The sequence below is a fragment of the Nothobranchius furzeri genome, chromosome 10 (genome assembly GCF_043380555.1).
Source record: "Nothobranchius furzeri strain GRZ-AD chromosome 10, NfurGRZ-RIMD1, whole genome shotgun sequence".
Classification (NCBI taxonomy): domain Eukaryota; kingdom Metazoa; phylum Chordata; class Actinopteri; order Cyprinodontiformes; family Nothobranchiidae; genus Nothobranchius; species Nothobranchius furzeri.
In genome coordinates, this window is record NC_091750.1 from 61063547 (window position 1) to 61087439 (window position 23893).

General features: G+C 39.6%; 3 protein-coding genes across 3 annotated transcripts in view; 2 read left to right on the top strand and 1 right to left on the bottom strand.

Moving 5' to 3' along the window:
* unc119a2 (unc-119 lipid binding chaperone a2) overlaps positions 1-4671 on the top strand; it is a 15186-nt gene extending 10515 nt beyond the window's left edge. The window contains exons 3-5 of the mRNA XM_015961563.3: positions 886-985; positions 1069-1241; positions 2531-4671. Of these exons, the coding sequence (XP_015817049.1) occupies positions 886-985; positions 1069-1241; positions 2531-2643 (386 nt within the window). The 3' untranslated portion in view covers positions 2644-4671. The remainder of the gene's footprint in view (positions 1-885; positions 986-1068; positions 1242-2530) is intronic.
* A 63-nt stretch (positions 4672-4734) lies between these two features.
* slc13a2 (solute carrier family 13 member 2) lies at positions 4735-16640 on the bottom strand. Its single transcript, XM_015961564.3, has 12 exons — positions 16416-16640; positions 12431-12559; positions 10590-10726; positions 10228-10484; positions 9976-10153; positions 9775-9897; positions 9467-9676; positions 8307-8407; positions 8095-8210; positions 7835-7996; positions 7590-7727; positions 4735-7512 (listed from the first exon to the last, which is right to left on the bottom strand). The coding sequence occupies exons 1-12, from the start codon at positions 16515-16517 to the stop codon at positions 7381-7383; spliced, it is 1785 nt and encodes a 594-aa protein (XP_015817050.1). The 5' UTR covers positions 16518-16640; the 3' UTR covers positions 4735-7380.
* Positions 16641-19949: 3309 nt separating this feature from the next.
* On the top strand, positions 19950-23860 carry vtnb (vitronectin b). The gene is made up of 8 exons (XM_015961565.3): positions 19950-20125; positions 21057-21173; positions 21254-21493; positions 22258-22397; positions 22556-22712; positions 22893-23051; positions 23121-23450; positions 23527-23860. Exons 1-8 carry the CDS (start codon positions 20062-20064, stop codon positions 23658-23660), a joined length of 1341 nt encoding a protein of 446 aa, XP_015817051.3. The 5' UTR covers positions 19950-20061; the 3' UTR covers positions 23661-23860.
* The last annotated feature ends 33 nt before the right edge of the window (positions 23861-23893 follow it).

Sequence of the window (23893 nt, forward strand, 5' to 3'; positions counted from 1 at the left end):
AAAAACTAAAGGAATAATTTTTGATATATGTATGGATACGATGTCACGGGTGTCACGTTCAGATTAGGAGTAGCACCCAATATGCAGAACACCAGACGACGTGAGGCAGGAGTAATTGGAAAAAAGGGTAGAATCCTTTATTTGGAAGCCTTTATCCAAAAAGACGGACAGGAAGTCAAGCCAGATATCCAGAAAGCAGGAACAAGTTCAGGAGTCACAAAAACAGGCAGGAGTCTCAGATTTTACACGCGGGAACAAAACACGCTGACAACAACAATGGACCGACAAGACACTGAGACAAGACAAGGTTTTTATAAACAGAGAGGAGCAATTAGGGAAACAGGCAGCAGGTGTGTGGAGTGAGGGCTGGAGGGAAAACAGGTGAATACAATTATCTAAATGGGGAACAGAACCAGAGGAGGGCAGATAAACTTAAAACTATAAAAACACAAAACGAAACCTAAAGACTGAGGGCCAAAAATAAACAACTAATAACTAAGACGGATAAGGAGGACTAAATAAAGATTAGGAATGGGGAATGATAGAAAGACACCTGAGGGAAGTCTACAGATGGCTGGGGATAATAATGGGACACAAGAGGAAAACCTGGAGTGGGAACTGGAGGGGCTGGGGAACAAAGGGACACAGAACATGACAATGAGATTGTCAAACTTGAATATAAATGACTCAATAGGCATTTTTTAAAGATGCTTGAAATGGGCTGTGACTCCAGTGTCACCACGGGTCCTTAAGGGATTGTTTTGGTGATTAGATGAAAGTTAACAGTAAACTGATGTGTGGATTATTTTTGATCTTCTGGATCTCATTTGCTTCCAGTAAAGTAAAAACACTTTATTCCTTCCTGTAAACTGGTTTCCAATTTAGATAAAACAGGGGAGAAGCGTGACATCGACCCAAATGCCGGGCGTTTTGTTCGTTACCAGTTCACTCCTGCTTTCCTTCGACTGCGACAAGTTGGAGCCACGTGAGTTAAAAACAAACTGTGATTACTCTTACCAGCAGAATAAACAGTTTTAAATCCCTTTTTTTTTGTTCGTGTTCTTTCAGCGTTGAGTTCACAGTCGGAGACATGCCGATAGAGAACTTCAGGATGATCGAGAGACATTACTTCAGAGAGAAGTTGCTCAAAAGTTTTGACTTTGAGTTTGGCTTCTGCATGCCCAGCAGCAAGAACACGTGTGAACACATCTACGAATTCCCGCCTCTGTCAGAAGACACTAGTGAGTCTTTACGCACGATTAATAGCATAAGCCTCACAATTCTTCTGTTAGATTGGAAGAACTACACAGGGCCACTGAGCAGCTGGGCTTAGTTTACAGAAGAAAAAGTAGAAATGTTAAAGATGTTCTGTAGTTTTCTGCAGAAGCTGTCCACAAGATTCCTTCACAGCAGGTGAATTTCAGCTGCAGATCATCTCTGCAAGTAAGAACATGAAGCAGGCTTCCTCTCAAGTGCACAAGAGAGGATGCAAAGAGCACAGGATAAAAATTGTTGTTATTTAACAGAAACTAAACTTTTATAGCTTGCCTCGTTTACTGACCTTCAGATCTGCCACATCAGCCATCACTATGGTCTAAGCTGGTTTTATCTACCATAGCCAGTATTTTTGATGTTTCTGCTCTGCACTGCCCTTGAGCTAAGACTTGGCCACTCACAAGCTAAAAAAAAACCCCATCCTCCTTCCTTTCAATCAATCAAAACATTATTTATATAGCCAAGAGCATGCAAGGCAATGCAGTGCGCGTCACAACAAATTATTACACATGAATAAGCTATAGAGCTTAAAAACCTGTAAACCCCAATATAAATTAAAATCACATTCATACATATCAGTCCGTATATGTCCAGACATCCAATCATACATACACACATACACAAACAGAGCGCCGTTTCAAGGCATTTGGGGTCCAAGGCAAGATGGACTTTGGTACAGTGCATAATACTCGCATAATACTGCAAGTATGGTAATATCTACAATTGCAACTAACCCTACACCACACAATGTGTGCTGGCTGGCCAGCGGGGGTGGATCTTTCTCCTAGTGAACAAGGTGAAGAAAATATCCTCCAGCCTGCCGGTTTTTCTTCTGTTTGCTTCCACAACTAAGTGGTGTGTGTGTGTGTGTGTGTGTGTGTGTGTGTGTGTGTGTGTGTGTGTGTGTTAACGGCTCATTTTCCAATGGAAAAACTGCGAGAGCATGTGGGGAAGTGGGAATTGAGCGTGGGCGCTGTCACTGCCTCAGAGATGCTCTCTTAGTCCTACAGGGGGCGCCCCCATAGGCACATTTCTCATATAGGAAGTGTGGGTGGAGTAATACTCTGCACAGTGGGTGACTTGTACTTTAAGGCTTTAAAATGCTTAAAATTTTAAGATTTTTAAAAGTAGCTACATATTTTACTTAAATGTAAACATCAGATTTTTACTTTTTAGTGGTCCTGATACAAGTTAGAGGATCCAGTGCTCTAACAGTGGTGTGTGTGTGTGTGTGTGTGTGTGTGTGTGTTCTCAGTCAGAGAGATGGTCCTTCACCCGTACGAGACACAGTCGGACAGCTTCTACTTTGTGGACAATAAGCTGGTGATGCACAACAAGGCAGACTACTCCTACAATGGTGGAACATAGATACGCCAAGGCAAGAGAGAGAGAGAGAGAGTGAGAGGTGAACTTAAGGACCAACCACAGAGACGATCAGAGAACAATGATAGAGTTTTTCTTTTATCTTTCCATCTTCTGCTGTTAGAACAAATCCAGGAAAAGATTGCCTCTGTGATAATCTGTGATTATGTTTGTGACCACACAAACGTTTAAAAACAAAAGTAATAATCACACACACACACACACACACACACACACACACACACACACACACACACACACACACACACTTCTGACATTTTAAACCAGCATCGTCTTGAAGAAATGGCTGATGGTTTTTGCTGTTTTGCCATGTCATCAAGTGAAAGCAGGAAAATAATCTATTAATAAGAGAAGTTATTTTTTTCATTCCTGTTTATTGTGTAAAAATGTGTTTTTAGAACTTTAGTAAAAATTTTAGGGAAATTATCTCCCAGATTCAATGAGTGCTTTTGATCTGTGTGTGTGTGTGTGTGTGTGTGTATTTTTAATTAATTTATTTTTTGTCCTTTGTATGATTCTCTGTGTGTCCGTCACTTTGAAGCATGATTCTTGCTCTGGTTAGAAATAAAGAGTATGATTTAAATGTCAGTGAAGTTATAATCTGGTTTGTAAAGGTCAAGTAAATCAAATTTTTTACAGTTAATCATTCTTAATTTACCAGTTCTTAGTTGTTCATTTGTTACTGGTTTGATTGTCGGATTGCGTGTTAACAGTAGCAGCTGTGTGTTTAACAAATCTGCTCAAAGCACAAGATTTTTTACAACAATAGGGAAATGTATAAAGTTCATCTGGTCTAAAAAGACCTTAAACCTCTGTTTCCATCCTTTTGATACACTCTAAAAATAAAATGTTGAATTTGCTTAATTTAGTTGTGTCAACTGGTTCCACTAAACCAGTATATTTCAATTAGTGGGACAAGGGGTTGTCATGCAGGACATGAGATGCAGGAGAATGTATTATTTTAACATATTTTTTCATACTTGAATGCACAACCACCCCCAGTCACTAGGTGGCAGCAGCGTTCAGATCTTTCAACAGGCTGCCTGTTAAACACAGCAGAAGAAGACGCATATAAACACAGACACAGGAGCACAAAGGTGATAGAGGAAACAGCCAAAGTACTGGCTGTTGGTAGAAAAAGATGAGCAATATGAGCAGTAAAGCGAAATAAACATTTACCTTTAAAATAACAACTCATAACAATATATATTACTCTTGACAATTAGGCCACTATTTTTAGTGGAACCAGCTGATATAATTTAAAGTCAACATTTCATTTCTTTGAGTGCACTTTGTTCCAGAAAGGTTTATCTTCTGGATCCAAGTTGAAGTTTGCTCCAGGGAAAATTCACCTCAACAATGGAAAAGGAAAACTTGAATTATTTGTTTCTCCGGTCAGAAATATTGGTCACGATGGAGAATGTAGCACCTCCTGTTGTGTTTCTGTCACCTGATTTCTGCCTCTCATGTGATTTTATTTGCATTTCAGTGATTCAGACCCGTTGTTTGAAGGAGGTATTTTTTCTTTTTGAAAAGTCTCAGGTTGCCTCGAAAACTCGCACATTTTGGTGAAACTGTCAGATTTAAACAAATCTGAAAAATCATTAGCAATTTTTGTTATATTTCTAATTATTTCAGGTCAGATTTCACTGGAAAATCTGTTAAGTTTGCAGCTTTATTTTACATTCATATCATCAAAATGTGAATTATATCCAACAGCAAAAAGAAAAAGAAAATAACTGGTTTGTGGCGAGCGCTTGGAAGAAATGTACTGTTTGTGTTGACCGTGATGCAGATTTCACTTTTTTTTTGTTTACACATGTTGCACAAAATAAATGTGGTAAAAGTTGTTCAAAGGGAACTCAGACTGGACACTATAAGAACAAACATGAATGTTTTGCTGTAAAATATTGCAGAAAAATAGGAAAGGTTTATAAATGACTGTGAATTGTACAAATTATTTTGTTTTGAAATGATGGGACTGAAGGAAAAATAAAGGTTTCTTGCATTTTTTGGAGTGTTCTCTAAAATGAATGAATGACTGAATGAATGAATGAATGAATGAATGGGACAATCTTTGATAACAATGTTTTATTATGAGAACACACACACAGCTCAGATATCACATGCACTGTGGAGAGAACTCTCCTTGGACATTCTGACTTTATTATGTTCTCCAGTAATAAACACCGTAGAACGCGGCTGCCGCTTCTTTTACATCCTGCTGGCAGCCTCTTATCTCACAGTTATCCTTCAACCTTTTCATCTGAACACACTGTACACATTTTCATTTACACCTTCCTTATATTGATTTGTGCATTTCGACCCCCATTAATGCTGACGATGCATTTCTAGAGTCATGATAGCAACTGGAATCAAACTTTTAATGAAAGAACTTGAGAAACGTGTTTTTTTGTGCAGATCGAGGCCAGAAGGCACCAGTTTGGGGAAACTTGATTTTCGCTGGGCGTAATTCACCCAGAAACAGATTTAAATGAAAAATACTTTAATTTCAGGGAGCTTATCTGCAGTACAGCCATATAACAGGGTTATCAGAGAGCAGATTCAGGCTTAGTTTAATAACTGTTCTGTTAAAGGTGCTCATGCATCCATATAAGAATCGTGACAAGTTTTTTTTTTTTGTAAATGCAAAACAATGTTTTGGTTCAACCTCTAAAGAATGAGTTGGTGAGAACAGAATTAAAACTTCACTATAGCAGAAAGGGCATGATACATTCCAGTAAAATAAGCTTTTTTGCTTTTTTTCATATTTTTTCCTCAAATACACTCTAAAAAATGAAACGTTAAATTTACCTAACCAAGTTCTGTTAACTGGTTCCACTAGTTGCTTCAATGTAGAGTAATACACATAAACTTTTAACATAACACATAACAATACATATGACTCTTTACATTTAAGCCACTAGATTTAGTGAAATCCGTTGACATAATTTAGTTAAGTTAACTCAACATTTCCCTCCTTATGGGCTCGACACACAGGAGGCCACATCACCTCTCCTCCATTCATTTTCAACGAGACATGCGCAACAAAGTGATAATCGCGGGTCTCCCTCCTACCAAGCGAAGTGCGAAAAACGTGCGTGTGAAATTTTGCGCTCGTGCACGTGTCGTGCACAGGCGACCCAGCGACGCGATCCCAGAAAGTTCAAATATTTTCAACTTTTCATCGCTGTCGCTCGGACGAGGACCAATCAACGGAGGTTTCATTCACTGACCAATGAGCAGACAGGATGCTCCGTACATCTCCGAGCAAACATGGAGGAGAAGTTGATTATTATTATGTTTATATAGTAAAACCAGAAGTAAGATTTCACATAACTCTAGCAGCACCTTATGAAACATCATATCTACCACTTTTTTAAACTCTGAACCGCTTAAATAACATTAATTCCCTCCAGCCTGACACAGCCAAACAAAACAACGGAAGTTTCGATTTCGCCATGGAACAGAACGCGTAGAAGGTTTTGCCGCTGGCCGCCTCCCGTGTGTCAGGTAATAAAAGCGACTGCGACGAATTTCGCTGATCACGGTCGTTTGTCGCCTCCCGTGTGTCGAGCCCCTTAGAGTGTAGATTCATCTTGTAAGAAAGAAAAAGTGCCTCAAATTTTTTACCGGACTTCACTTCTCTAGTAAAATCAATAAAGAACAACTTCTGACATAATTTTCTCACATTTTCATGTCTTCTTCATGACAAAACTCCTCTTGATAAATCTCTTCTAAAGAGTTTCCGTGAGTTGGGAAGTGAGATGTCGCAGGTCGTTTTGTGTCCCTAAATGAAAGATTTTCTTTGTCCACAAAGACACGCAAGCATCATTACAGCATCATTTGAACATTTTTGTCCCTATTTTTGGTCATACCAGTCAATTCTGCTGAGCTCTGCATATCAGGGGTCCTCAACTAAATTTATTCAAGGGTCGGAGTTTTTTCCAGCAGGCACTGTGAGGGCCAGATGCTCTTCTAAAATAAAGTTAAAGTATTATCATATTTTAATTTATTAATAGTTAAAATATTTCCATCTTAACTGTTTTGATTGTCATTTTAGTTGTGTTTGGAGAATATAAACAATTATTGATATTTGGGACAAGAATTTTTCTGCTGAACTTCTAAGTCCTCCAGTTGGGGGAGGGCCCAAAGGGTTGGGGGGTCAGTTGGAAAGGTCTGGCCCCCCTGTTGAGATGTACTGCTATTTAGGATCAAATAAATTACAACACATACATATTCATCTAAACTACTTTGGTATTAAAAAAATTGGAGTTATAAAAGTTGATGTGTATTTATGATAAAAACTGTTTAAAAAACACTGATAAACAATAAAATGTGCAACTAAAAGCTCAAACACTAATTAAACATAATAAGTTATATTAACTGATACAGTTAATCTTCTGTCCTTTTGATTCTGCATGAATAAACAGCAATTAAGATAATTAAGTGGGCTTCAGATGTAAACCCATGAAGAGATAACAGGAATGACGTTTTGGAAATCCTCTACGAGGAAATAAACTTGGTTCTGGTACCAGGAAGTACTGAACACCCACATATTTAACAGTAAACATTCAACAGCACTGTTCACATTTGTGTCAATCATTTCTGATAAATCTTTGCCGTAAGTTCTTGATGGAGCAGATTTATTCCTTTTGACTAAATAAATGAACTTGCTTCCAGTTTAAACCAAGAATTAGTCCTTTTTTCAGTATTTGATACTTAAGGATGACTATGTGTTGTGTTGGCCCACTGAGGGAATGTGCCCATGTTGAACATGCTGTATCCCCAGGTGTTGATGCCTAAATTAATGCAGAGGATCCCGATGATGTTCAGCATGAAGCCGGTTTTCACCTAAAGAAACAGATCTGGTCAAAAAGGAGAATCCTGGGAACCAAGACTCACGTGGAAATGGTCTGCATGCACCTCACCATGTCTACGACTTTGAGGTTTCCAAAGGAGAAGGCGATGGCGTTGGGCGGTGTTGCCACGGGCAGCATGAACGCTAGAGAGGCAGCGATTGTGCAAGGCAGCATCACGTAAAGAGGGTGTATCTGGATAGCTGTGGCCTAAGACACCAAACGCAACATGTGAAAACTGTGTGTGTGTGTGTGTGTGTGTGTGTGTGTGTGTGTGTGTGTGTGTGTGTGTGTGTGTTGCACTGGATTTAGTTTACCATTGAACCCAGTATGGGTAGGAACAGCGTGGTGGTGGCCGTGTTGCTGGAGCATTCTGTGAAGGTCGCGACGAGCAGGGAGAGCAGAATCGAGATGGCAAATGGGGGAATACTCTGCAGGGGTGTCAAACTATTCCCCAGCCATTCGGACAACTTTGACTCCTTCAATCAGACAATAAAGTTTATGCATTTACTGAAAGTCCAGATATTTGAAAACCAGAATTATTAAACTTGATTTTAAAATCCGGGGAAGAGTTCACCTCACTGCCAGCAGCCAGAGCGAAGCCTCCTCCCAGGAGCAGGATGATGTTCCAGGGCATCCGCTCATGGACGACCTTCCAGTTCAGAAGAGTCGGAGGAGCCTTCACCACCTTTCCTGTGAGAGCCAGAAAAAAATATAAACATAAACGTTTTTGCATATTTTTTTAAAATGTATGGATTAAGATGAGGGAGTTCATGTTAATTGTCCCACCTGCCTCATTGTGTCCGTAGCTGCCGCATGTTGGCAGCCGTGAGGGGATGACGAAGAAAAGACTTGACATAAAGATGGCGACAGTTCCATCTGAAACAAACCTAAAAGACACATCTTTATGTAATTTAAATATAATAATTTAAATGAATCTGTCTAAAGGTGCATGAAGTAAGAATGACTACTGAATTTAGTTCTGAGCAACTGTTGCCAGTTGCAGATCAGAAAATTCTAGATGAAAGTCATGCAGAGTAAACACTACAGATAAATGCATTTCACTGCAATATTGAATTGTTGGCAAATGAAAAGGCAGCTTGAGATATTTTTAGAGCCAACAAAGTTAGCCTTGTTAGTTCAACATTAGCCTTCACGTAAAAATATGCCAGGGCTTCTCAAAGGAGTGGTTGCAGTGGTCTCTGGTAAGAATGAATGCCTTGTAAGTTTTACTAGGTGGTTTTAGCAGGTTTTAGTGTCTTATTTCTGGATATTTGGACATCTCTCTTTGATTGGATAATGCAATGTGACTTTACCTCTGACTTGCAACATGGATGTTTTATTTCCACAAATAGCACAAGCCTGGAGGAGCTTCTGCCATGTGGTGGTGGTGCTAATGCTAATGATTAGCTTAAACTAGCCAAGACATACTCTGCTGTCTCTCAGATGTTAAAACAATAACAGCCTTCCCTGTCGTGAGTCAAGATTGGTGAGTCCATGAATGCTAATTCACAGTGTGACACCACCTATCTTCTATCAGAAGCTAATGCAGGAGACAGGTGTAGGAGACTGTTTTCATGTTCAGATTTGGCAACCCTGCAGGCTCCCATATGATTGGCTCTAGAACCGGGAAGTATGGAGACGGGTCAGATTTTGAAGAAAGACCACATCCCTCTTCAGCTTTATTAAAAGGAGAAATGTTGGTAACCACACAGCCGACTGAGAAGGAAATCAGTTCCTTCTGAAAGGATTGAGATATTAGACTTTTTTGTGATGTCTTCACTGTAAAATTCTTACTTATTGCACCTTTAAGTATTTTGATCAGTCCCGTAATCATGAGGAATAAAAGCATTCATTTAAATGGAGCATGGTACAGAGTCAGATGAAGAAAAATACTGTAAGTTGATCATAATAAAACCTATGTACAGTCGAATGACAGAAAGACTTACGGGCCCTCCTTGTTGAAGAGCACCGTCGCCCAGCCGGGGATGAAGCCCGGCTCCCTGGTGAACCAAAGTATCACGAGCAGGACAAAGATGGTGAGAACAGCTCCCTCAGCAAACTTCATGCCGCCCAGCTTCCTGTACTCCGCTCTCATCACAGCGTAGGCCTCCTTCGCTCTATCACTGTTCACGCCGCAGCCGAAGGTCTTCTTCAGACTGACACAAAAAAAATCTCGTTTTCCACATCAGTAAAACAAAACAAAGCAAAAACAAACAAACATTTGAAACGTGCTGCTGATGTACAATTTTCTTACTTGAAGCCAAGAAACATGAACTGGAGCCAGAACCAGGAGATCACCAGCATAAGCACCATGTTGGGAAAAGCAAAGCCGAACCAGCTGGCAAAGTTGATGACATCGCCGTTTCCTGGGTAGAGCCTTGAGAGAGCAACATAAACTGTGAATAAAGGGGCAGATGTAAAAGTGTTTGCTCTGAGTTGATTATTGATGTCTTACTTGTCCATTTGACCCTTCAGGATGAGGTTAGGGGTTGTGCCGGTGAGTGTGGCCGTGCCTCCGATGCTAGCAGAGTAACACACACTCAGGCTCATCCCTTTAGTTAGGAGGTCATACTTGGCCTCCATAGCTTTCCTCCTGAGCTCCTGTGAGAACCCAAGATTCTCCTCATTCTCACCTGGAAGGCAGCACAAAAAAAGACTGTCAATAAAAATTGACATTTACATAAATTTAAGCTAACACTTTACTCACCGACACCATTTTCCTGCTGAAGTTTTTGGTCTAGCTTCTTTTCATCAGACACATCCTCCTTGCTTTCTCTCGTGTCCATCTCAAAAGCAAGGTTTACTGCTATTGCAGACTGGAGGTCTCGTTCTTCTGCTTGAGTCTCGGTTGCTTTCAGTTGCTGGAGGACGGCGTGAGCGATGGGCAGCATCATGGCCGTGGTGGCCGTGTTGCTGATCCACATGGACAGGAAGGATGACACGATCATGAATCCCATCATCAGCCTGTGAGAGAGGAGCAGAAAGGTTCAAACGGATAGAATCCTGCTGCCTATTGTTGCTTCAAATTTTACATTTCCCTTCTCTAATGCGGAAAGATGTCTCTCTTACAGGGATGGATGAACGCCAACCAGCAGCAGAACTCTGAGAGCGATGCGTTTATGAAGGTTCCAGTGCTCCACTGCGATGGCCACCAACAGGCCGCCGATGAACAGCATGTTTGAGTCTTTCAGGTACTCGATGCTGACCTGAAACACGTCGCATTTATTATTTTAATGTTACATGACCTGTGAACCTGGTCAAATTAATAATCCTACAAGCAATAAAAGTTAAAGCAATGAGTCAGCAGGTTTGTCTTAAACAATAAAAGCGATCAGACTCCAAATCAGATTAGGACTTCTAGTAGTCTGCTCTTCATCAGTCCAGACAGCACTGAGTTTCTTTAATTGTGTGTTTATCTCGGCTCTGCTGAGCTCTTGGACCTAAGGTTCAAAGATGTTCAATCTTTGTAATGAATCAAAAGGGTCAATTTTCACCATCGAATTGCACGCCAGAGCTGCAAAGTCAAGGTTTCGCCAGCTGGAGGATCCAGACGCACAAATCAACCCTCTGCTCACTTATTGTTCTTCAACACAGACATAAATAAACTGTCAAGGTCTCCCACTAAAGCCTTATCTCTCTGCTAAAAGTCAGACTGCTGGATTCCTCACTCTGAATAAAAGTGAATCCACACAAATTGTACAAGGCTTTACAGTTTATGGGTTAAATAATCATACGTGATGAATGAACAAGATGCTTAAATCAAATATTTGAATAACCTGTGCTTAAATCAATGAATTTGAAATGAATATTATTCTTACAATGATCCATTTATATCACAAATCACTATGTGTTTGATTTAACAAGTTAATCATTGTTTACACTCATACACATTACAATAAATAAATACGTTATTAAGGTTAAAAACATTTTTGTATCTGAAGGAAGGCGTGGCTTTCTGAGGAATGTTTTGGTAAAGCCTTCCAGACACGGCACATTCTGATTTGCCAGAATGGCCGGAAATCATGACAAAGTAGTTTAATAAAACAGGAATTACTTCCCGAGTAATTCAGTTTCTAGCAAAGTTCCGAACCGGCCAATTCGGAACAAGCATCCTTGAGAAATCTCTTTTGACATACAGTCAAAACCTGTTTGCACACTGCAAGCTGACACAGCCAGACGTCTCCCTACGAGCCACATCCACTTTGGATGCAAGCAAGCATTCCAGCTACTGTTGTGATCTGGAGACATCACATGACTGGACGGGTCGTATCGGAGTTCAATCTACGAAATCCCAGTGCCGTGAGGTCCACCCAACTTCTGACAGTCCAGATCTGCTGTGGGTCTCTGCCAGGGTTTGTAGACACAACAGATTGCGTCTGATGCTGTTTTATTTATAATCAGCTCTCTAGTTTATGGCGGACAACAAATTCTTTTACACCCAGATTTCACAATTTCTTTTCAGATACAAAGATTCTGATAAACATCTAGCTTACATCACACCACCTCACACATCACATTCCATCAACGCATGTCCAATGCATCACATCTCATTATTCATATCTTGTCACGTATAACCATTAGTTTAGAAAAGAATAAAATTCCTTTCAACTATATACTTGACTCTGTCTGAATTAATACAGTGTGTGTTTATGGTCCCTGAACAAGCAAAGAACCCTATGCTCTTCTGATTAAACATTCAAAGATCAATCAGGTTGATATTTCATATTTATATGGAATAGTCACATCTTATTGGTCATAATTAATTTGCAGTCATCACTCTATAAAGTGTATCTTATTAAATAATCGTTTGTCAGTTTATAACCTTTCCTGTTTGATCGTTGACGCCTGACACAAAGATATCCAAAAAAAGAAAAGAAAAAAAAAAAAGAAAAAAAAAAAAGGGACTTTACATCTCCAGCCTTCATGATGCCCATCATGGGGAAAAGTACGACTGGAAGCAGGGCGGTCACAGCCAGAGGCATGCACTCCGTGCACCAGAAAAGAGCCATGAGAATGATCACATAGCCGCATCTCGCCTCCTGTAAATACATACACACATATATATATATACACACCAGACACACACACACACACACACACACAGAGAGCTTGAGGTTATTACCGGTATTTAGGTCTCAGTTAATGGTGCCTTTTTAACTAAGACTTGGTTTTCCCACCAAATTTACACCACAATCATGACTGTAGAAATAATCAATGGACCCTCTGAACCATCACCTGATTTCTGAATAGCTTATTTAAAGCCCAAATGGCGGTTCCCCCAACCACCATCTTGGCTGCGTCATGTCTCGTCACTCCGGCAAAACACAACAATGGAGCTGAGAACAGGGCTGTGAGGGTGGGGGCAAATGACTGACACCCAACAAACTCTGAGATCACATAGCTATGAGCTAACCTAGCTAGCCAAAGCTAACGGTGGTTGGCAAGCACTTTGAGCACAAAAACTTCAGTTGAGTGACTCTCCCACCCTTTGCTGGAGCAAGCAAATGCTAGTGCTAGAACTGATGGCTAATTGGTCACATGTCAGTCAAAAAGACATGCCCCTTATTATTCATAATATCAAGCTTTAATTACATTTAAACAGATAAGTTACAAGAAAATTAACCCCCCTCCAACTTGTCATGACAATGAACTTGACCCATTTAAACCTAAATTTGACATTTTAACACCAGAGTCAATGGGAACTTCCTCCTTTCTGCAAGTTCGTCACATTTGCCTCACTTTAAGCAGGCAGAGTTTGCCGTGGATCACAATGCAAACATTTGTTTAAATAATCACCACTGAATTTCTTGTAGTTATCTGAGGTTATTTTGATCAACAGGCTTTCTGAAAGTCTTTTAACATGTTTTGAAGTTTTTTTTTTTACTTTGGACTTTGACAGTTTTATACGCCCATTTCCAGTTTGAATCTTGATTATGTTCAGGGAAATGTTTTATTTGCTTGTTAAGTCACTTAACTTTGAACCATGAATCATTCAGATATAAAAGGCTCCCAAATTCAAATAATGAACTAGTGACACAACAGAAATGAGCTTATTTGACTTGACTTTATGAAAATGAGAAACAACCTTTCAATTAGATTTTTTTTTTTTACAGATCATCACATACTGCTTTTCCTCCCAGCTGCGGACATTTTCTCTCTTTAGACATAACTTTTACTGCCATAAACATCAATATATGATGTCTGGTAGCTTTTTCAAACAGCGGCCAGCTCCAGATTTCACATCTGGTCCTGTCTGTTCCCTTTGCTGATTGGTTCTTTTTTCCGGGGTCCCATCTTTTTCTTTTTCTGATTGGATTTTTGTTTCTGTCAATTTTCGTAGTCGTTCTTGTTCGTCAACCAAAATGTCGGTCAATATTCATCATAATTTAGTCTTTATTGGCGTGTATACTTTTGTTTTCATTTTGTTTTAGTCCAAAAAGAAAGTATTTTTGTTTAGGATAAAATAAATATGATATAAAATGACATACGCTTGCCTTGCATTTTACTTTTCTTCATGGTGGCACAGGAGTTAAGTGCTTGCCCGTAATCGGAAGGTTGCAGGTTCCAGCCCCGCTCAGTCTGTCACTGTCGTTGTGTCCTTGGGCAAGACACTTAACCCACGTTGCCTGCTGGTGGTGGTCGGAGGGACCGGTGGCGCCTGTGCTCGGCAGCCTCGCCTCTGTCAGTGCGCCCCAGGGCAGCTGTGGCTACATTGTAGCTCATCACCACCAGTATATGAATGTGTTTGTGAATGGGTGAATGACTGATTGTGTTGTAAAGCGCCTTGGGGGGTTCCAGGACTCTGGAAGGCGCTATATCAAATACAGGCCATTTACCATTTACCATTAAATAGTCAAACACCTCTGTTTTCTTTAAAATTGCCCAACTGCTACTAGTTTTCACACCCTGCTCAGACACGTGTTTCCTGTGGTGAAATGTCCCTCCAACTTTTCTCCCGACATCTAAATACAGATCAAGTCTTACTTCAATTCCTCTTTACCTCCCGTTTTTATGTTGTTTTTCTTCCGTTTAAACAAAAAAAAAAACAAAAAAAAAAAACACAGTTCAAATTGGACCTGGCTTCCCCCAAACAAAGGCACAGAAGCAAAGACAGACATTTACCACAAAGTCCAAACTGTTTTCATGTCCTTCTGTCTTATCTGTCTTTCGCTAAAAGGCCATAAGACTTTGCACATGCAGATAGTAGCAACACTTGATCATAAAACAGATTGTTGTGCTCTTGTGTCATAAGATAGTATTTGATATCCCACAGTAAAAAAAACTCAAAAATCCCAACTAAACTTTCCACTTGTAAAGCCTGCTGGTGTTTGGGGAGTCTGCTTTGTGGCTTTCAATAGATAAAATAGTCATGTGCAGAAGTTTTAGACTTTTTCTTCTAAAGAGTGAAAAGTTCTATTTTTAGGTTAAAGTATATTGAAATGTGGCTGCTTTCATAACGTATAAAGAATATAAAGAATTAAGAAAAGTAGGCATTAACATCTATCTAACAGATTATACGTGGTCTGAAAAAGCAGTAAAAATCCAACCAAAGGGCTGGAACTAAAGCGGAAAGGTTCACTGTAAACAACGTGAACAGGTTGTTTATGTGCAACAGGCTGCTGGGAACAAAGTGCATAAATTGTAAAATAAATAAGTTCTCTTAAAGTTGTTTAAATTTAAGGAGTAATATACATTTACTTACACATAATGTATAGGAATAACTGCATTTAAGCGAATAGGTTTAGTGGAACCAGTTGACATAAATTGGTTAAGTTTATTCAACAATTCATATTTAGAGTGTGTAAGGTGATGAAGGAGCTATTCCACCGAAGGTTATTTACCCTCTCTCCTCAGATGTCTCTGACACAGAACGAATCTGCATGAGACTGCCTCAAGGTCATGCATCTGCTTCTAAAACTTCTCCTTTCCAGCTCAAGAGAAGAATGAAGACAAAGAACTCTTTCTATTTTTAACAAAGCTAATCAAACAAAGTGTTAGTCAATAATAAGATGTTAACCAATCTGTGAAATGACAATGTTATGATTAGTAAGTTTTAATAAGTAATATGACTTTAATCTAGCTGCACAAGACATCCTGATCCACGTAATGTAAACACATGTCACATTTTATCTTTCTCATCCAATCGGAACCTTCCTTTCTGAAGTGTGGCGTAGTCTCTGTGGTATTTATAAATCTGTCAAACTTTGATTCAACCATAAACCATAAATAAGACCGGTCTATTCATCGATTTTAGAAACACATTTTATATCTGAATTTTTCCTAGAAAGCTTCACAAACAAAAACCCATTTCTTTGAAAACGATCAGTTATTAAAATTAGCAGATAAAGTCCCAAAGCATTATGGACACATTAAATGATTATGAAAGGATTTAGCTCATAATCTTTAGCTCGTTAAACAAAAACAAATGAGTTTGATGTAAATTGTCTACGCTGTCATAAACTATTGAATCTTTACTTGCAGCATTTGCATAAATGATGCATTTTTTATCCTATTTTTGCTGAGTAAAGAATTTAAATCTGCAGTAATAATTTACATGACGGCATAATTAGAAAATAAAATAATTTTTAACCAGTTAAAGGGTTGTTTTCATTAATCTTTACTGCTTCTGCAAGCAGAACTGTCCATAATAAACACAACATTTTCTGAAAAGTTGTCCAGCTTTTTAAAAATTCCTCAATAAAATAAAAAGGATGAGTGATGCATTCCTTTTTTAGACCTTCAAATTTCTTTAAAAGTCAGAGAAAATATATATTTGTAGTGGACATAAACACAGAGCAACTATTTACACTAAAACTTGATTCCAACAGTTCAAACACACACACACACACACACACACACACACACACACACACACACACACACACACACACTCACCGAAGTAGGGAAGACCAGTGGCAGGGGGAGAAAAGCCAGAGGAGTGATGACGATGATTAGGTAGTTTCTGTGATACCACAACCACTTTATAAAGCTCCACATGATGCTCTCACAGCTAAAACCCCCTGATCAAAACAACCGCTGATCCAGATGACCACTGGTCCAGTATCAGGAGGAGGTGGAAGAAGACCTGGCAACAGATCTGCTCCTCAGGCGGCTGCTGGGCTGAAGAGGCTCACACAAATCTGATCTGGTGTCTAAATCTCCGTTAGCAGATCAAACATTAACTCAACCCCAAGGAGTCCGGCACAGAGTTGGGAGAAGGTGAGGAGAAGGATCAGCGCTGTGGGAAAGAAGGAGGAGCTGACAGGTGAGAAGGCTGATAGTTGAACAGGTTAATCAGGTGGAGGAGTCCAGCTCCTTCAGGTGAAACCATAGGTCGAGGGTTGGGGGTGGAGGGTTTCATGCGCACACACTACTTCTTGTAGTTTTTGTGCATTTTTTTTTTTTTTTTTTTTTTTTTTTTTTTTACAAATGTGTGACATCAAATCTTCTTTCTGGTTTGTGGCACTGAAAAACAAAGCTGAACATGTTATCCTGTGCAGAACTGAGCAATAAAACACAAAAAGTTTAATGAGAGCTTTAAAATGTTAGAAACCTAGTGGTTTAATTACAACATAACAGTCTGATTTTTAACAAACTTCTCCAACTCCAACAAGCTCTTGAAATGTAAAGCATTTCAAGCACGTTTGTTTTTGCTTCAAGCATTTTAGTCTCACTTTGGGTTACTAGTTAGCCCAGCCAACTCTTACTCAGCACAGACAAAGAAAAAGCCTGGTAGTGGTGTTACCCTGCCATCATCCTTGGGGCCAGCTCGACTCCACGTCATTCAATAAATAATAGTTAACTCAATTTTTTGCTAATTTGATGGGAAAAACTGAGCAAGAGTAACATTTTTATTGCTTAAAGAGCAAGTCACCCCCTACCAGAGTATCACTCCACTCCCACTTTCTGTTTGAAAAATGCAATAAATGCCTAGCAGACCAAGAGGGCGGAGCCGCTAACAAATACACATGCACACAGGCTCACAGCGGCATTGTGACAACATATGGTACCAGCTAACATTCTAGTGTACCTCTTAGCCAATAGCGATGTCAGATTTAAATTCAAATGCAGTGCAGAGTTTTCACATCTTAGGTGTGTTCTTGCTGTGTCTTTCTAAAACCATGCTTTCGTTCTTTTTTAAACACACACACACATGACAATGGCACAACGCTGACAGTTTTAGGCAGAAAATAAAAATTTTAACTAAAATGCACTAAAGTAAAAAACTATTAATTACACGTGTCTGCAGCACGCTTAGACACTCATTTATATAGTTTATCAGAAAAAAAAGTTGATTCGGGGGTGACTTGCTCTTTAATGTGTGTTTTAATCCTTTAAGCAGACAAAAGATTGTTTTAAAAATAGAAAATAAAATGGACAATTTTCTAATTAGTGGACTAAAAAGGTCTGCTTGTGTGGCACCCTGAACTAAAAAACACGCTTGTTATTTCATTAGTTAGGCCCCATCTCTAGATAATGTGGAGCATGTGCAGGAATGCATGGATCCTACAGGTCGGGCGGGGCAAGCCCATTTAGAGCTTTTAAAGTTAATGACAGCCAGGGAGGATAATGACAATGTTATGTGAGGCTCCAGGTAGCTCCTCCCCATGTCAGACGGCCAGAAGCATGGTGAGAAGTGTACAGGTCAGTCACAGGTACTGATCCCCCTCGCTTCAGTCATAAAACATCACCGTAATTAAAAATATAAATGATGTTAAACCACTGACTGAATATTTGTTCTGATCCTACAGACTTCCAGGCTCTCCTTTGGTCGTGACATCAACGAATCCAGGGGCGGATCTAGGATTTAACTGAGAATGGGGCCATAAAGGGGCCACGAAATTCATAGAAGAGCCAAGTATTAATCCAACATCTTTATACGAGATTTCATGCTGGAAATTCCTATTTGGCTCATTAGCGCCACTAATGTTTGGACTTGGATTTGCATCCACCTATTATCTTGCAAAGTGATAGGAAAGGGCCTCTTCAGGGGGCCAATCAGGTTTCAGCATGGAGCCAGTGCCCCTGTGGCTCCGCCCATAGAACTGCCAAATATGGGGGGTGGGGGGGTGGGTGGGGGGGGGGGGGGTCCTGTCTTGTCATCAAAAAGAAATGAAAAAATAAATCAAACAAGTAGTTTTTTATTGACTAATTTATCTGAAGCCAGATTATCAGTGTACTCTTTGAGTTTGGAAGGAATTTATTTTTCTTTTGGACATCCACAAATCTCACTGGCTACTTTTTAAAATTTAAGAACGTATTTCCTCTTTTAGATCAATAGTTATAAAACACAATTTCGACTATTTTAAGAAGCTAATAGAAAAAAATCTATTTTATGTTTTACTGTGTCCCGTTTAAAACAAAACACTCAAAGGTTTGATCGTTGCTGGAGTGTGGAAGCTGACCTCTTCTCACCAGCAGGGCAGCTGAGCTGTTTATTCATTAATAATTGCTGTAAAAATGTCAGACCGATAAAAAGCATGCGTTTTTAAAGAGCACATAATCGTTTAACCATCAGAAGTCTAGTTCTGACAAAAAAAGGGCAAAATGATTTTATTATAACATAAAGACGAACGAAAAAGCACGCCTTGACTTAAACTGTTTTAAACAATGCAGGACTCCATTTGGACGAGGGTCCTGTGTGTGTTTTTAGTTGTTTATTTATACCAGAGATCAATAAAATGATTACCTAACACTAAAACTGAGGTTCTTGTTGCTCTTTTTAGGGCTGCACGATATTAGGAAAACCTGCAATATGCAATAACAGTGATTAATATTGCGATGATGATAGTATTTGCGATAAATAAAAACAACTCAAGAACAAAAATAATTAAAACCAAAGAAATAAATAAATGACAAAAAATGATAAAAATGAGAAAAGCAAAAGATGTGAGGAAAGGGAAAAAGAAAACAAACAAGCAAAGGAAATCAGTGGATCTGGGAAAAGCGGAAAGAGCAGAGCAAAGCTAACTCAGGTGTTTGCTAACCCACCCACTTGGCCAAATGGGTGAAGAGCTCTATTTGATTTGTTAAAAAAAACATCATGCTTCCATTTGATGGACAAACATTTAAGCTAACCATTCATTGCAATATTTATCTGTTCTTTGCGATATGCATATTGTGCATTGCTGACATCGAGATAACGATATATTTGCGATATATTGTGCAGCCCTATACTCTTTCTTTTTTATTCTGACAAAAGCTTTAAACACAAAACCAGCAGCACATAACAGACACAGTTGTTTTTGCACGATTTCACCTAAACAGACAATGTTTGCTCTGTCAGGATGTTTCTGGGACAAACGGGACGGCGATCAAACATCCCAGCTTAATGATTATCACAGCTGAGCATCGACCAATCAGGAGAGGGGACGCCTGGTGGTCAGTAGATTCTAAAAATAAATATATTGATCGCTGATGCTGCAACAAAAAGTAAGGAACTTCAGTTATTCCAGCATTACTGAGTGGGACTGAACTGATTATAACATTTCTAGAATAGTTTAGTTTTTGTATAAAGGGGTTGGTTTGGTTGAGAACTAAAATGAAGCCAGCAGTGGTTCTGCTGGGCCTTGTCCTGCTGGTGGACACCACTTTTGGAGCAGAAGGTAAGTTTGTGAGGTGATTTTTTTTCCAGTTATTAAATATAGATGAAAAACCTCAGAACTAAGTTGGTTTGAATATTAAGATTGTGTTTTATGTGTTTTAAAAGGCATCAGTTTTATTTTTGTGTACATTTTTGCAAATACAGATATGAACTAGATTCATGTAAACTGTTATTAAAACAATTTCTTATTCTTTAGTGCAAATCAGAGTTTGTAAACTGATGTTGCACAGATCAAAGAAAAGCTCATTTACTGAAATAACATTGTTCTGAAATACTTTTGTTCCTTTTTAGCTATTTTACAGCAATATGCTGCAATATTTGTGCATTTATCTTCTGCAGTAGCTGTAGAATTTTTTTCACTTTGTAATAAAAAACTATCTTTGAACTTGAAAAATATTTAACTTTGAAAGGGTTTGAGTCTTTCCTGATATTTACCTTTGAATTGCTTCATTCTTTCCTTCCAAAGATACCATCCTCTTTCAGAATTGCACCAAATGCTTGCAAATTACACAAACTATTTAAAGTGTATTTATATCTAACAATCCAATAGGATTAAATACCAAGGAACACGAAATGAACCAACCTAGCGGTAGCCAGTGGGGCTCAATGAACAGAGGGGTGACGTGTGCTCGTTTTGGCTGATTGAAGACCAGACGCGCTGCTGTGTTCTGGACCATTTGAAGAGGTCTCGCAGTACAGGCTGGAAGATCAGTTAGAAGGGCTTTGCAGTAATCAAGGCGGGAGAGGACAGTGGATTGCACCAGGAGCTGGGTGGCATGTTGTGTTAGGTCTGCAAACTCTGCAAATGAAGTCAAAAGTTTTATTTTTGATGGACTTAAACTTTGATTGAAAGTCGTGTTTTTTGTTGCTCACTGGGTAAAGTCTGATCAGATGTGACCTCTGGCGCTGACACAAACAAACGGTTTCTACAGAATCCTGCGAGGGTCGCTGCGGCTCCTTTGACCCCCAGGTGAAATGCCAGTGTGATTCCATGTGTGTGTACTACGGAAGCTGCTGTTGGGACTTTTCCACCATCTGTCCCAAAAAAAGTCAGTATGGAATATTTTACTCATTCCTGTCCTGTTTTAAAAGACTTATTCAGTTGAGGTATCATCTTTGTTCTGCACAGTTTCTCGAGGAGACACGTTTGAGGAGGTGGAGGATGTGATGGACGTAGAGCCGAGTTCTAATACCACCCTCAAACCTACTGTCAACACTGTTGCACCGACGGCTCCTTCCCCTTCAGCACCACCACCTAGCACCACCCTTGGTTGGACTCCACCCACTGACCCAGATGCTGCCAGCTGCAGTGGTCGACCTTTTGATGCGTTTCTGCAGCTGAAGAACGGGTCCATCTATGCATTTAGAGGTAAGGGTGGAACTTCCAGAGTAAATTTGATTTCTCTTTTCTGTGTATTTGATGTTTGGAGATGATCTAAATGTGTTCAACACTGAATAAAAAAAAATCATATATCTGATTTAAATCACTCTAAACTCTGAGTTTTCATGCAGGCTAAACATGAAAATAGTCTCCTACACCTATCTCCTGCATTAGCTTCTGATGGAAAACAGACGATGAAACTCTAGGATTTGAAAAGCCTGACAGATCTACTTCACACTGTCACCTAAATTCATGGATTCACACATGTTTACTCGTGACAGGGAAGGCTGTTGTTGGTTTAGCGTCCAACAAACAGCAGAGAATGTCTTGGCTAGTAGAAGCTAACCGTTAGCATTAGCAACTCCACGACAGTGATGGAGTCGCGTTGCTGTCATCCAATCCGAGGCAAGAAGTCCAAATATCAGGAAATAAGACCTGCTGTCTGAAGCTCGGCTGTGATGTGGATCACTTCTAGTTCCTGGAAATAGTTCATCTGTGTTTTTTGCCCCCCAGCTTGCAAGGCATTCATTCCTACTAGCAACCACTGCAAATATGGTTAAACGAGTGCTCCACACCTTTAGAAGGACAGGTTTTCAGGAAAATCAATAGAAAGCAGACTGTTGTTAAGCTTGATCTAAAAAGTGAATTGATCTCATTTGCAAAGAGAATACACCTGGAATTTTTTTTTATTTTCATTTTTAAAAAGTTTTACAAATAAAACATTTAATTAAACCCAATTACTTTCTCTACAGGAGAATTTTTTTTCGAGTTAGATGACAAGTCTGTACTTCCCGGTTATCCTAAACTCATCCAGGATGTGTGGGGAATCTCCGGACCCATCAGTGCTGCGTTCACACGCATTAACTGCCAGGGAAAATCCTACATCTTTAAGGTGGGAAATTCATCCCCTCTGCAGTGAAAGTGTATGACTCCTCAGTTTAACGGGTACTGGCATTGTCCGTTTACACATTAATATCAGTGCAATATTCAGTATGTATTCAATACTTGTGCAATGCCTGGTGTATAATTTGTTCCTTTTGTTTTCTTAAGGGTAAAAGGTACTGGAGGTTTGACGGTGATGTTTTGGATGAGGACTATCCGAGAGACATTTCCATCGGATTCGAGGGCATTCCGGATGACGTGGATGCAGCGTTTGCTGTACCAGCTCCAAGTCACAGAGGAAAGGAGAAAGCCTACTTTTTTAAAGGTATTTGCTGAGGTTTTAATGGCAACATGTAGATTTGTGTTATTTTATTGCATAATAAAATCAGCGTTTATGGAAAAATCACAACAAAGTCAAATGATTTTTTTTTCTTGAAGTCTGGAGGTTTTTTTTCTCTAATTTTGTAAAATGTCCTCAGCTGTTTGTGTTCGTCTCTTCCTCCAGGAGACAAATATTACCAGTACGAGTTCAAGAACCAGCCGTCTCATGAGCAGTGCATTCAGATGACCAGATCCTCCCCGTCGGTGCTGTTCACCAGATACACAGACCTGTTCTGTGACCAGACCTTTGAGGATATTTTTACAGAGCTCTTTGGGGGTTCATGTAAGGCCCAGGTTTTTATTTCATTATTTTAAACCTGCGAATGTAAACATTTTCTTTCTCATCCTTCAGCTAGCAGTCATTCTACTGGCCACCGATTCATCAGCACTGACTGGTATGGCATCAGAGGCCCTGTAGACGCCACCATGGTGGGAAAAGTTTACATCAGCACCAAACCAACAGCATCACCCCCACTTGCAAGGAGAAGGAGCAAGCACAGAAAGAGGCCTAATAAAAGGCGAGGCTTTCATCGGAGAAGGTATAGCCGCCACGTGTTTGATGACTTGTGGCCCTACAGTAGCTGGTTTGACCTTAGCAACGAGTACAGCGACCTGATGGAAGAAACTGCCATGCAGGACCAGAGAAACTCCCCGGTCCAAAACGTTTACTTTTTCATCAGAGGTATGAAATCTTGTTTATTTTATCCAAACATCAGGCCGATTGTTCATTTTGTCTTGTTTTCTGTTTGTGACGGCAGATAAGTACTACAGGGTGGCTTTGCAGACAAAGCAAGTGGATGCTGCTGATCCCCCTTACCCAAGATCCATTGCAAAATACTGGCTGGGGTGTGAACATGAGGAGACACTTAATTCTTCCAGGGCAGAGAAATGATAGATCAGCTAAAGATAAAAAAAAACTCGTTCTAACTCTCAAATATGAGCTTCTAAGTATTGTAATAAAATGTTCTAATACATATTTTAGTTCATGATAAATGTTCCATAGGAAGATGTGCTACTTTCTACCTGTGAGTGATTTTGTTTAACACACATAACTGTGCATAAAGCTAAATAAACTTTCACTACCCTATATTACTCATGAGTAAATTTGTGTTGATCCGTTGAGTC

Bases quoted from the DNA above. Each gene is read 5' to 3' on its own strand.
- slc13a2 (XM_015961564.3), bottom strand. From the start codon at position 16,517: ATGTGGAGCTTTATAAAGTGGTTGTGGTATCACAGAAACTACCTAATC. The intron at 10,727-12,430 runs GTAAAGTCCCTT...GACGTGTTTCAG, and splicing joins GCATCATGAAGGCTGGAGAT to GTCAGCATCGAGTACCTGAA. The intron at 10,485-10,589 runs GTAAGAGAGACA...CCTCTCTCACAG, and splicing joins GTTGGCGTTCATCCATCCCT to GCTGATGATGGGATTCATGA.
- vtnb (XM_015961565.3), top strand. From the start codon at position 20,062: ATGAAGCCAGCAGTGGTTCTGCTGGGCCTTGTCCTGCTGGTGGACACC. The intron at 21,174-21,253 runs GTCAGTATGGAA...TGTTCTGCACAG, and splicing joins CACCATCTGTCCCAAAAAAA to TTTCTCGAGGAGACACGTTT. The intron at 21,494-22,257 runs GTAAGGGTGGAA...CTTTCTCTACAG, and splicing joins GTCCATCTATGCATTTAGAG to GAGAATTTTTTTTCGAGTTA.